The sequence below is a fragment of the Schistocerca nitens genome, chromosome 12, assembly GCF_023898315.1.
Source record: "Schistocerca nitens isolate TAMUIC-IGC-003100 chromosome 12, iqSchNite1.1, whole genome shotgun sequence".
Classification (NCBI taxonomy): domain Eukaryota; kingdom Metazoa; phylum Arthropoda; class Insecta; order Orthoptera; family Acrididae; genus Schistocerca; species Schistocerca nitens.
Window position 1 is genome coordinate 131918640 of NC_064625.1, and position 14028 is coordinate 131932667.

The 14028-nt window shown below is 41.4% G+C and overlaps 1 protein-coding gene across 1 annotated transcript in view; it reads left to right on the forward strand.

The window, feature by feature from the left end:
- Window positions 1-10210, forward strand: part of LOC126215162 (uncharacterized) — a 90961-nt gene extending 80751 nt beyond the window's left edge. Inside the window, exon 5 of the mRNA XM_049941832.1 lies at window positions 9767-10210. Within this exon, the coding sequence (XP_049797789.1) occupies window positions 9767-9977 (211 nt within the window). The 3' untranslated portion in view covers window positions 9978-10210. The remainder of the gene's footprint in view (window positions 1-9766) is intronic.
- Window positions 10211-14028: the final 3818 nt, after the last annotated feature.

The following is a 14028-nucleotide window of genomic DNA, read 5'->3' on the forward strand; positions in this document are numbered from 1 at the left end:
TGACCTCAGAAGTTAAGTCGCATAGTGCTCAGAGCCATTTTAACCATTGAAGGGGGGTAGGATGTCAAACGGGCCTACTTGGAGCAAGAGAGACACCACAGGACATTTTATTTTCTACTGTCTATACTTTTATAACTAAATTAATAAAACTTTGTCAGCATGACCAGGAAGGATTCAGGATTCACACTCATAGCAGTGGAAGTGCAAAAACATAACAAAATACATTTTTTTAGATATGAAATTTCATCATTTTCTTCAATTACTGTTGGCTGCATTTGTTGCTATAGGTACATTTTTCTTCACAAGTAAGAGAGATTCTTTGATGAATTTTGGAAAGAATACAAACCATACTTACAGATGTATGAAACTCTAGAATTTTCCAAATCTATTAAAAACTGTGGTAAAGATTGAGATAATTAACTACAATTTATTTTTCTAAACCTAAAGTTTAAAACGTAACAGTTCATTCATTTTTTCATAAATTAAATAGATTCTAGAGTTTCAGACACCTGTAAGTATGTTTTGTATTCTGTACAAAATTCTTCGAACAGTCTCTCTTACTTATGAAGAAAAGTGTACCTATAGCAACAAATGCAGCCAATTGTAAGTGAAAAAATGATGAAATTTCACATGTAAAAAAAATTATTTTGTCATAATTTTGAACTTCTGCTGCTACGAGTGTGAATCCTGAATCCTTCCTGGTCATGCTGACTACGTTTTATGAATTTACTTGTAAAAGTATAGACAGTGGGAATTAAAATGTCCTGTGGTGTCTCTCCTGCTCCAAGTCGACCCGTTTGATGTCCTACCGCCCTTAAGTAAGTGATACAAGCAGGAAGAAAGAAACATTATATCACATCACTTAAATTATGGAACACTCTATAGCTGATCTCTGATCGCTGAGATGGATTGGACAGCAAGCCGATGAGGTTCGAGAATTTCCCATCAGCAGGGAGGAGGAGACAGAACCCACACTGCGCGATGGGGGAGCGGTTTCATCTATGTTATTTTCCTGCTGAAGGTGCCAGAAGTCCGAGGTCCGATCAGCAGCATCTCCAAGCATTTCCAGGGAAGAGGCTGCGCCACTGATAACATTGAGAGCTAGCCGACTGCCGTCTGCGCCCGGAACAGTCCCCGCTCGAAACGGCCGAGTGGCAGATAACATCTGAACGTCGCGCAGTGACGCAACAAAGGCGACGCCATTGTCGCCGGCGCTCGCCAGTGCTGCTATCTGGCGGCGCGACGCTGCTGCCATCTCGCGGCGCTCGGCCGCCTTTTTCTGTCTCCCTCATTTTCTGCCGATAGATTCCTTTATGACGTCACGTCCGCTACGGAGGGCGCCGCCGTAAAAGGAGCGACCGTCCGAGAGAGCTAACTGAAGCTCTTTGTGTCTCTTCTCATCCTCCTAGAAGTTTCCGCACCGTGCTTTCTTTCTACAAGAGCACCAACCGGATTGCTTATTTAGCAGAACTCGTTCCCGATTTCGAGATTCCCTGCGTGTTCTCTGCGTGCAAGCGGTATTTCGTTATCATTTGCAGTAGCCTGCCCTTTGATGAGCCAGACAAAATGGCGCATCGCCTCGTCTGCTTTATAAAAGTCACGCGCTGTATTGCTTTGTCCGATAAAACAGCATTTCGTAGGACTAGGGTGCGGCGACTGCAGAACTGTTCCTGTAAACAAACGAAAAATTAATTACATTAGTTTACTTTTCTTAGCTGATAACTGAGCAAGCACTAAAGGAAACAAAAGGAAAATTCGGAGTAGGTATTAAAATCCATGGAGAAGAAATAAAAACTTTGACGTTCGCCGATGACATTGTAATTCTGTCAGAGACAGCAAAGGACTTGGAAGAGCAGTTGAACGGAATGGACAGTGTCTTGAAGGGAGGATATAAGATGAACATCAACAAAAGAAAAACGGGGATAATGGAATGTAGTCGAATTTGGAGAGCAAAATAACTGATGAAAAAAAAAAATGGTTCAAATGGCTCTGAGCACTATGGGACTTAACATCTTAGGTCATCAGTCCCCTAGAACTTAGAACTGTTTAAACCTAACTAACCTAAGGACATCACACACATCCATGCCCGAGGCAGGGTTCGAGCCTGCGACCATAGCAGTCCCACGGTTCCGGACTGAAGCGCCCAGAACCGCACGGCCACCGCGTCCGGCAATAACTGATGATGGTCGAAGTAGAGAGGATATAAATTGTAGACTGGCAATGGCAAGGAAAGCCTTTCTGAAGAAGAGAAATTTGTTAACACCGAGTATAGATTTAAGTGTCAGGAAGTCATTTCTGAAAGTATTTGTATGGAGTGTAGCCATGTATGGAAGTGAAACAAGGACGATAAACAGTTTGGACAAGAAGAGAATAGAATCTTTCGAAATGTGGAGCTACAGAAGAATGCTGAAGATTAGATGGGTAGATCTCATAACTAATGAAGAGGTATTGAATAGGATTGGGGAGAAGAGGAGTTTGTGGCACAACTTGACCAGAAGAAGGGATCGGTTGGTAGGACACGTTTTGAGGCATCAAGGGATCACCAATTTAGTATTGGAGGGCAGCGTGGAGAGTAAAAATGGTAGAGGGAGACCAAGAGATGAATACACTAAACAGATTCAGAAGGATGTAGGCTGCAGTGCGTACTGGGAGATGAAGAAGGTTGGACAGGATAGAGTAGCATGGATAGCTGCATCAAACCAGTCTCAGAACTCAAGACCACAACAACAACGGAAACACCAAATTTATAATCCAGTGGTCTGAAACGTACTAGATACCTCTTCGAGACATTATGTAATAAAAGTACAGATTTCTGCTATAGCATTTTAATGATCTGTTTATTGTGATGAATCCATTTCACCTAGAATTTCGTCTTCTGGTCATCTGCAAAACTTAAATATTTCTTTAATTTTATCATAACGTTGGTTAATCAGTATAAGATACCGAGGGCATACGAGAATGAGCGAACGAAACTTACGTAACATTTATTTATTTTTTCATAACATGCTCAGTCAGTATAAGATATCGAGAGTACACTGGAATTAGCTGAAACAAGCCACTCCCATTTTTCACCCACCTAAGGAAGTATAACCGTTCGCAGAACGAATGGAGTTAGCAATGAAAATATTTACACGTATTACCTAAAGATTTAACAGTCAACATGTTCGAAGAGGCAGAAATTTACATAGACACAATAAAATGCTCAGATGACATTTTAAATGAACAAACTGATTTAAAACATAAACATTTCATACGCATCATAGTAGCTGTAACCTTATATCATCTTTGACCAATTGTGACAACTGTCAATCTGGTAACAGGACCAAATCACGAAACAGCTTAAAGCAAAAGACTCCCAAACCTACAACACATTCTAAGACAATAAAGGGAGACGGGAACCACTGATGATATATGGACATAAATACCATATACCTCAAAATATGAGTAACATACATTATAATAAAATAAAGAATGTTGAGTAACTTTCGCAGATGATTTGAAGATGGCATTCTACGCGAAATGTGTCCATCGCAATAAATACATCATTAAACATTTGTAGCAGTAATCTTCATTTTATTACATCATATCTCAAAAATGGTCGGATTCCAAAAATGCTGCTTGAGTTCTAATGATGTCGCTAATTTCCTTGTTACAGAAAGGTTTACACATAAAAATCACAGAAACTGTGTACGTTACAGAGCTTCTGTAAAGTTTGGGAAGTAGGAAACGAGGTACTGGCGGAAGTAAAGCTGTGAGGACGGTGCGTGAGTCGTGCTTGGGTAGCTCAGTTGGTAGAGCACTTGCCCACGAAAGGCGAAGGTCCCGAGTTCGAGTCTCGGTCCGGCACACAGTTTTGATCTGCCAGGAAGTTTCATCTCAGCGCACACTCCGCTGCAGAGTGAAAATCTCATTCTTGAGACATCCCCCAGGCTGTGGCTAAGCCATGTCTCCGCATTATCCTCTCATTCAGGAGTGGTAGTCCTGCAAGGTTCGCAGGAGAGCTTCTGTAAAATTTGGAAGGTAGTAGATGAGATACTGGCAGGTGTAAAGCTGTGAGGACGGGGCGTGAGTCGTGCTTGGGTAGCTGAGTTGAACGGTAGCTCAGCGTGTTCGGTCAGAGGCTTAGCTGCCCTCTATAATAATAAAAAAAACTGAGCTAATCGATTAACAACTGTTGTGGCGTAACAAGACAGCCACGCCACTCGGAAGTAGCCGAAAGGCACGCGTTAACTCACGCAGGCTAAGTAGATAGGTCTGAAACAGGATACGTAATGAATGCTACAAAGAAAAGTACGTAGCTCCTGGAATACTTAACTTTAATCCATCCTTGTGGTACATCGCTCTTGACGATACAAGTGAGACTCTTTAGATACAAGCTATGTAATGCTAATGGCGCCTTGCTAGGTCGTAGCCATTGACTTAGCTGAAGGCTATTCTAACTATCTGCTCTGCAAATAAACGAGGCTTCGTCAGTGTGCATCACTAGCGAACTCGTCCGTACAAATGGGGCGAGTGCTAGTCCGTCTCTCGAGACCTGCCGTGTGGTGGCGCTCGGTCTGCGATCACTGACAGTGGCGACACGCGGGTCCGACATGTACTAATGGACCGCGGCCGATTTAAAGCTACCACCTAGCACGTGTGGTGTCTGGCGGTGACACCACAACAACGTGCTTAAACGGATGTCTTACGAAGTCCGCCCCTAGCAGATGCAACGAAGAAAATCGAAAAAAAAAAAAAAAACGCTGCGCGGGATTAGCCAAGCGGTCTGGAGCGCTGCAGTTATGGACTGTGCGGCTGGTCCCGGCGGAGGTTAGAGTCCTCCTTCGGGCATGGGTGTGTGTGTGTTTGTCCTTAGGATGATTTTTAAGCCGTCACGGTAGCTCAGCGTCTTCGGTCAGAGGGTTAGCTGCCCTCTGTAATTAAAAAAAAAAAAAGCTGAGTTAATCAACAACGAACTTGAACGGGTGTCTTACGACGTGCGCCGCGAGCAGAAGCAACGAACGAACAAAAATGAGATTAAAAAAAAAAGTTGGTAGAGCATTTGCCCACGAAAGGCAAAGGTCCCGAGTTCGAGTCTCGGTTCGGCACACATTTTAATCTGCCAGTAAGTTTCATAGCAGCGCCCACTCTGCCGCAGAGTGAAAATCTCATTCTATAAATCATTTTGTACATGTGCCTCTGTTACCAATTACAATGAATGAACTGAGACATCGCACAACAGCAGCTATGGAAGCTGTAGCTCAAGACACGCCCGCTGCAGCCTGGGAACAATTTCAATACCCCATTGACATATGACGTGCATCTCAAGGGGGCCATTTTGAATACCTATGAAAAGGTGTGAAAAAACTGTTTGAGTCTGGTGCAAAATGGTTCAAATAGCTCTGAGCACTATGGGACTTAACATCTATGGTCATCAGTCGCCTAGAACTTAGAACTACTTAAACCTAATTAACCTAAGGACATCACACAGCACCCAGTCATCACGAGGCAGAGATAATCCCTGACCGCGCCGGGAATCGAACCCGGGAACCCGGGCGCAGGAAGCGTGTTTAAGTTTCTCGTTCATCAAAAAACAAAATGATTGTGTAAGATCATTAGTTTCAGAAATATAGGCGTCCCAAATCGGATGATTCTTTTTGATACACCCAATATTAAGGCTGTGGTTGTAGTAGAGGATATTTCACACAGTTGCAAGTTGAAAATGAATTTCTACGAAAGGTGCATGAACGTGTTGCTGCTTGTAACTATGACCCGCTTTCAAACAGATTCTAACCCGTGGTAGGTTGTTTACCTGAGATGGTAGATGGTAAAGGAGGAACATCAAGAAAATAATGAACAGCAGCTACTCAGATATTAAGTGATATGACGAAAATCGTTGGGGTCGCTGAAGACGGCGGTAGTTAGAGAGAAGGGAAATTAATTTTCATATTTCTCACTTTACGATCGGACCGGCGCCAGCGAAAGAGAACCGTGCGACGTAATTTCGCGGCCGTTACGCGAGATAGGGTTGTGTCGTAACACGGCAGTCGTAATGCGAGAGGGGGAGAGAGGTGAGCGTGACACCGCTTTTTCTCTGAGTGGGGGAAAGGGTGGGAGGTGAGGAAGGAGCGAGAGAGGAAGGAGCGAGAGAGGAAGGAGAGAGAAAGAGAGAGAGAAAGAGAGAGAGAGAGAGAGAGAGAGAGAGAGGGAGGGAGGGAGAAGGTAAACATAGTTGATACCGCCTGGGCTGCGGTTTCTGTGTGGTCGCCCAGTTTTAGGCGCCAGAATTGGGGCCGTGATAGGGCTTGTTACGTCAGCTGCATTGTCCCAGCCTGCGATTGCTTCGAGAGGACGATTCTCCAGCGTAAGACCTTTCTCACGGTACGCTAAGCTTTCCTATTACAGACGCAATTACAGGGGCCTTAAGACACGCGCACAGACAAAAGCTCAAATATAAAGAAAAGCGAAAAAAAAGACTATTTTCTACTCTTTAAATTGCATATTCCATTACGTAGTACGAAAGCTATTCAAACTTTAATAAACGATAGCTAGCGCTGGGAAAAATCGACCGTCTAAAACCGATATCTCTATTTTAGTTCTCAATAACCTGTATTTTTCGGTATTTGTTTGGTCGCGATTGTAAAAGGTTTCTTTTTATTTTTGTACTAATAACGGGGTAACAAAAGTGGCATATCAATTTATCATACCAGCAGTGCTAAAATTGTTTGTTTTTAAATAAAACTTTACCTTTTTTTTTAAAAAAAGTGTTATTCGTTAAATTACCAATTCTGTGGAATTGTCAGTTGTATTGCACAACCTACATTTGATGTTAGCCGATGACATTATAATTCTGTCAGACAGCAAAGGACCTGGGGGAGCAGTTGATCGGAACGGACAGTGTGTTAAGGATATGAGATGAATGTCAACAAAAGCAAAAGAAGGATAATGGAATGTAGTCGAATTAGATCAGGTGATTCTGAGGGAATTAGATTAGGAAATGATACACTCAAAGTAGTAGATGAGTTTTGCTATTTGGGCAGCGAAGCAACTAACTAATGATGGTCGAAATAGTAGGATATGGCCAGGGAAGAGTTTCTGAAGAAGAGAAAGTTGTTAACTTCGAGAATAGATTTAAGTGGTAGGAGGTCTTTTCTAAAGTGTTTGTGTGGAGTCTAGCTGTGCATGGAAGTGAAAGACAAGAAGAGGATAGAAGCTTTCGACATGTGGTGCTACAGAAGAATGCCGATGATTAGATACAGGGTGTTTTAAAAATGACCGGTATATTTGAAACGGCAATAAAAACTAAACGAGCAGCGATAGAAATACACCGTTTGTTGCAATATGCTTGGGACAACAGTACATTTTCAGGCAGACAAACTTTCGAAATTACAGTAGTTACAATTTTCAACAACAGATGGCGCTGCGGTCTGGGAAACTCTATAGTATGATATTTTCCACATATCCACCATGCGTAGCAATAATATGGTAGTCTCTGAATGAAATTACCCGAAACCTTTGACAACGTGTCTGGCGGAATGGCTTCACATGCAGATGAGATGTACTGCTTCAGCTGTTCAATTGTTTCTGGATTCTGGCGGAACACCTGGTCTTTCAAGTGTCCCCACAGAAAGAAGTCACAGGGGTTCATGTCTGGCGAATAGGGAGGCCAATCCACGCCGCCTCCTGTATGTTTCGGATAGCCCAAAGGAATCACACGATCATCGAAATATTCATTCAGGAAATTAAAGACGTCGGCCGTGCGATGTGGCCGGGCACCATCTTGCATAAACCACGAGGTGTTCGCAGTGTCGTCTAAGGCAGTTTGTACCGCCACAAATTCACGAAGAATGTCCAGATAGCGTGATGTAGTAATCGTTTCGGATCTGAAAAATGGGCCAATGATTCCTTTGGAAGACATGGCGGCTCAGACCAGTACTTTTTGAGGATGCAGGGACGATGGGACTGCAACATGGGGCTTTTCGGTTCCCCAATATGCGCCAGTTCTGTTTATTGACGAAGCCGTCCAGGTAAAAATAAGCTTCGTCAGTAAAGCAAATGCTGCCCACATGCATATCGCCGTCATCAATCCTGTGCACTATATCGTTAGCGAATGTCTCTCGTGCAGCAATGGTAGCGGCGCTGAGGGGTTGCTGCGTTTGAATTTTGTATGGATAGAGGTGTAAACTCTGGCGCATGAGACGATACGTGGACGTTGGCGTCATTTGGACCACAGCTGCAACACGGCGAACGGAAACCCGAGGCCGCTGTTGGATCACCTGCTGCACTAGCTGCGCGTTGCCCTCTGTGGTTGCCGTACGCGGTCGCCCTACCTTTCCAGCATGTTCATCCGTCACGTTCCCAGTCCGTTGAAATTTTTCAAACAGATCCTTTATTGTATCGCTTTTCGGTCCTTTGGTTACATTAAACCTCCATTGAAAACTTCGTCTTGTTGCAACCACACTGTGTTCTAGGCGGTGGAATTCCAACACCAGAAAAATCCTCTGTTCTAAGGAATAAACCATGTTGTCCACAGCACACTTGCACGTTGTGAACAGCACACGCTTACAGCAGAAAGACGACGTACAGAATGGCGCACCCACAGACTGCGTTGCCTTCTATATCTTTCACATCACTTGCAGCGCCATCTGTTGTTGAAAATTGTAACTACTGTAATTTCGAAAGTTTGTCCGCATGCAAATGTACTGTTGTCCCAAGCATATTGCAACAAACGGTGTATTTCTATCGCTGCTCGTTTAGTTTTTATTGCCGTTTCAAATATACCGGTCATTTTTGAAACACCCTGTAGGTAGATAACGTAACGAATGAGGAGGTACTGAATAGACATACAACACTGTTCATCTTGTTAGTTTCTTTAAAAAAAGTGCATTCTTATAATTAAATTCTTAATTTAATTACACTGATAATTTCGAGTTCGGTTTTTTCTTAATTGTTGGGAAGAGCTTGGGCTGGTGGCGACCCTGTAATTTTTAAATTTATAATTGTCCTTGTGAGGTGGCTTAACCAGAAATTGTGCACAAGGGCAACATCTGCATTATTCTTGGCACGTAAAGTACGTGGAGCCTTGGCTAGGATCCGTTTACAGTTCTACATACATACTTTACATACCTGTAGGTTAGACCAACATGCAAGTTTCCCGCAAATGCGTGTATGGATAGAAGGCGACGTTGTTTTCGAGAAACACTATTGAGAAAATTTAGACAACCGTAATTTGAAGCTCAATGCAGGACCATTCTATTGCCAACAACATACGTTGCACATAACGAGCACGAAGATAAGGTATGAGAAATTAGGGCTCATATGGAGGTCTATTGAGAGTCGTTTTTCCCTCGCACTACGTGCAAGTGAAACAGAAGAGGAGGCTTCTAGCTGTACTACAGGGTATCTTCCGCCAGGCACCGTATGGCGGCTTGTGGAATGTATGTGTGGACGTAGATGCATGTTACTTTGTATACATTTTCCTTCCTGTTCTGTGTCCCTCGTTTACATCTCTTTCTATTACCTTTGTGTACCCTTTTTTGTCAGTTTTTTATATAATTTCACTGTCGCCGTTGCTTGCCACGTATTTTTCACAAAACGTGATCTGAGCAGGCTCTTACATTTTCGTCACTAATGTCAAGGTGCTTTGTTCTAGTGCTGTTCAATCGTTCATCCTTTGGCTTGCAAGACAGTTGAATCTACTACTGTACTGCCTTGAAGTGTGGATAGCTGTCACTGCCAAGTTCTTCTTGGAACAAATAGTTCACTATGGCCTTCCTTTTTCCGGCAGGACGCTCGACATTCACATAGAGGGCATCGGACTGGACCTGCTTGACAACATCCTCGCCGACATCGTGACGGGGCTCTTCCATGACGTCATCCTCGACGCCATCGAGGACAAAGCTCGTGAGGTCATTGAGAATGCGTTGGGTGGACTGAGTATGAAGACGCTGTTGCCTTTCGTGAGCCGACTCATCATCAACCACCGCTCTCACCTGTAGAGGGCAACAACAGCTACTGACAGAGACGCCTGGCATCTAGCCTTCCATGCAGTGCAGCACCTAACCCTGGCTGCGTTAGTCACCACTACATATTCGTACTGTTGTGGTGTAGCCTGTATTACACCAACCTCTCTACTCTGTCAACATTCCTTTTCACTACTCTACACTGTGTCCAAATTTCAAAAGGGAAATAAACCTTATCTTCAAAGCATTAAGGGCACTCATTTAAAATAGATTTGTGTATTAGTTTTTATTTCAAAATATCCTCGAATTATTCCTATTCTGGTCTTAAATGGGATCATATACAATGTAATGGATAGCACAGACATGATGTTCCTAGACGATTTATACCTTGTAAAATGTAGACTAAACACATTCATATTGTTTTATTTATCTATTTGTTAATATTGATGGCTGGTCTGGCTCATTAAACTTTTTTTTAGCCACATCACGCAACATCCAGCTGAGCTTACAAACTTTTTGTATGTACCTGTACCAGCACCAATAAACAACTGGAAATCAAGACGTTTAGGATTTCCTACCTGATTCAGAGCCTTTAAGCGGGGCAGGAGATCAAACGGTCTGACTTGGAGCAGGAGAGGCACCACAGGACATTTTAATTTCCACTGTCTTTACTTTTACAGATAAATTCATAAAACTTTGTCAGCATGACAGGGAAGGATTCAGCATTCACACTCATAGCAGTGGAGGTTCCAAGACATAAAAAATAATTTTTTTACATGTGAAATTTCATCATTTCTTCACCTACTATTGGCTACATTTGCGGCTATAGGTACACTTTTCTTCATAGGCAAGAGAGATTCTTCGATGAATTTCGTATAGCATACATACTATACTTACAGGTGTATGAAACTCTAGAATTTTCCAAATCTATTAAAAGTTGAGGTAATTAACTATAAAATTTGAGTTTAGAAAAACATTTTTTTTTTCAGAAATTAAATAACTTCTAGAGTTTCATACACCTATAAGTGAGGTTTGTATGCTGTGAAAAGTTCATCGCAAAATCTCTCTTACTTATGAAGAAAAGTATACATATAGAAAAAATGCAGCCAATAGTAAGTGAAAAAATGATGAAATTTCACATGTAACAATATTTGGTTTTGTTATGTTTTTGAACTTCCACTGCTATCGGTGTGAATCCTGAAACCTTCATGGTCATACAGACAAAATTTTCTGAATTTATTTGTAAAAGTATAGCCAGTGGAAATTAAAATGTCCTGTGTTGCCTCTCCTGCTCGAAGTCAGCCCGTTTGATGTCCTACCCCTCTTAAATGTAATGTTTCAGTACTCATTTCTGCAGAACTTGCAGTGACTGAATATAAACTGGTAACATTTTACAAATTTACATATATGAGCCAGATGTATCTGGTGGAGGCCCAGCACAAGAAGTAGTACAGATTCAGAAATGAATCCAGCAAGGATATACTCTCTCAGTAATCTACATAGTGAAGTCGCTTGTAACAGTCGGGGAAAAGTCAGAAGTAGGTGTATTAATATGTGGAAAAGTAATCGATATCCTGATGATTTGTCTGTTCTAATATGAAATTCGTTCGTCATGATCGCACTTTTATGTTTATCAGACTTGACCATTTCATAGCTTATATAAACAGGGGTTTCAGCCAAAAGTGGAGTTTTCAAGCCATGTTACTGAAAATGTGTGAGGTTATAAGAAAGGAATATAACGTGGACATAAACAGGTGTAAGACGTACGTGATATTTTGTGTCATCAACAAAAAGAGCACAACAGTTATCTCAAAAATAACGACTAGGTTTCTGAAAGCTTACTTACGAAGTGTAGCATCATATAGCCATAGGACCTTGACTCTGCAGAATGAGGAAAAGCAAACAAGTTCTCTAGAGATATGGTATCACAAGACCATTCTCAAAATCGGTAAGATCAAGAATGAAGAAGTTCTTGAGACAATGCGGGAGAAGAGATGTTTATGGAACATTGTTGTAAAAAAAAAATTTCAAACTGCTATGCATCTGTTGACACATGATGGATTCCTCTGACGAAAAGTACACGGGTATGTTAATGGAACTAGACGAAAACCATGACTAAAGTACGAATACATACATCAAATTACAAAAGATGTCAATTGTAACTCCTACAGGGAAATGAAGATGACAGCACAAAGATGTGAAGGTTGGAGAAATGATGTTACTTGCTCTAGCACCATCCAGTCCTCGAACTGAGCACTAAAGGAATAAGATATTTTACGAATACGATAGTTTATTATGACTTGTTCAAGTTTTACTCTGTTTTCAGTGAGTTTACTTGTACTAAAACAACAATTTCGGATTAGGAATAACCAAAAGTACACAGCAATATCTATGCTTTTCGTGCACCGACGACAATTGTTATATGAAATGGGTTTAATATTGATACATGGTTTTATGTCCCTAGCGCATACAGACTTACTTTGTACTATGACCCTGGTGGTACAATGCATTTCCCAGATTATGGTTTACCAGTAAAACCAGTCATGGAATGCAGTGTGGACGTGTTTTATTAACGGATGCCTGAAACATATTTGCAACGGTAACATTTCGTTGATGATACACGATTACTCTCCAACAGGGTAAATTCCGATGTTTAATAATTTTCTGTCTGCCGACCTACTCACACAGCACAAAGGAGGTTACAGTTTAGCAATATGCATTATAGGGTAAGTTATCACGTTTTCAAACTCAGACTAAATCTGAGTCCTGCATCAGAACATGAACATGCGACCTTACGTTTCTGGAGCTAGCCAGGAAAGACTCCTGAAATGCCCTCACTGTCTCAATTTTTCCACATTCCAAACTTCACTCCACTATTTTGTGAGAGTGAGAATTCACAAATTTACATTGGCTTCGTGAAACTGTTGCTGGAATTGATTGGGACCTCTTAGTACTAGATGGTTCCAACAACCACCAACGAACAAATTCATTACGTCTACCATTACAGAATCAGAATAAACTGAAAGTGAATGCTGCTTGCTTGCAAGATAGATAGCTAAGGATTCGATTGGTTTATACAGATATAAGATGTAGAAGAGATAAGAATTAACATACTAGGTCTTAAATTAATGCTCCGTTTGAGAGCAGAGAAGTCAGCTTATGTTTAATGACTAGCGTTTTACTTGAGAATTTCTAGGTCATGTTTCATCGTCGTTATTCAATGAAGCTGTAATTATTCTGAACGTAGAGTCGTATTAACAAATATATAAAAATATATCTGGATAAAATTTACACCAGAAATACTGAAAAACAAAAATGCTGTTGGCATATACAATATGCACATTTTAATTGTAGCGAAATATTCTTACAGTGATTTACTTTTGCACGTTGCAAGTATCTGATTCATGGGACGTTCGATACACGTGAAATGATTTTGCTAATACGATGTAATTACTAACTGCAATGTGCATAAACAGTAGAGTATTACTTAACAATAAATTGTAAGAATTACATTGCTGAACATACAAGACACAACGGCTTGTTCGAAAGAGAACACTAGAGGCGTTTATGAGGGCACCAAGTATCTGACGACTTAGAGGAAGAAATGAGAATAGATGTGGAAGGCATCAGGGAGACCGTATTAGCAGAGTTTTGAAAGACAAGGGATCAAATGAAGCGGCAGAATTAGATAACATTACTCCGAAATTTCTAAAATCATTAGGAAAAGTGGCAACCAAACTACCATACAAAATAGTTTGTAGAATCTATGAATCTCTAAACATTCCATAAATTTTTGGAAAAATATCATCCTGACAGCCCCGAAAATAGCAAGGGCAGATAAGTGGGAGAAGTATCGCACAGTAACAACTCATGAATCAAAGTAACTGACAAGAGCCATGTACAGAAGAATCAAAAACAGAAGTGACGATCAGCTTGGTTTTAGGAATGGTAAAGGCACTGGAGAGGCACTCCATACGTTCCGATTGGTAATACCACAATATCACCAAGCAATAATGCAAATCTCTCCTGATCAGGCACAACCGGAAAAGTGCGGAAAACGCGAACCACAGTATTATGAGGACATTAA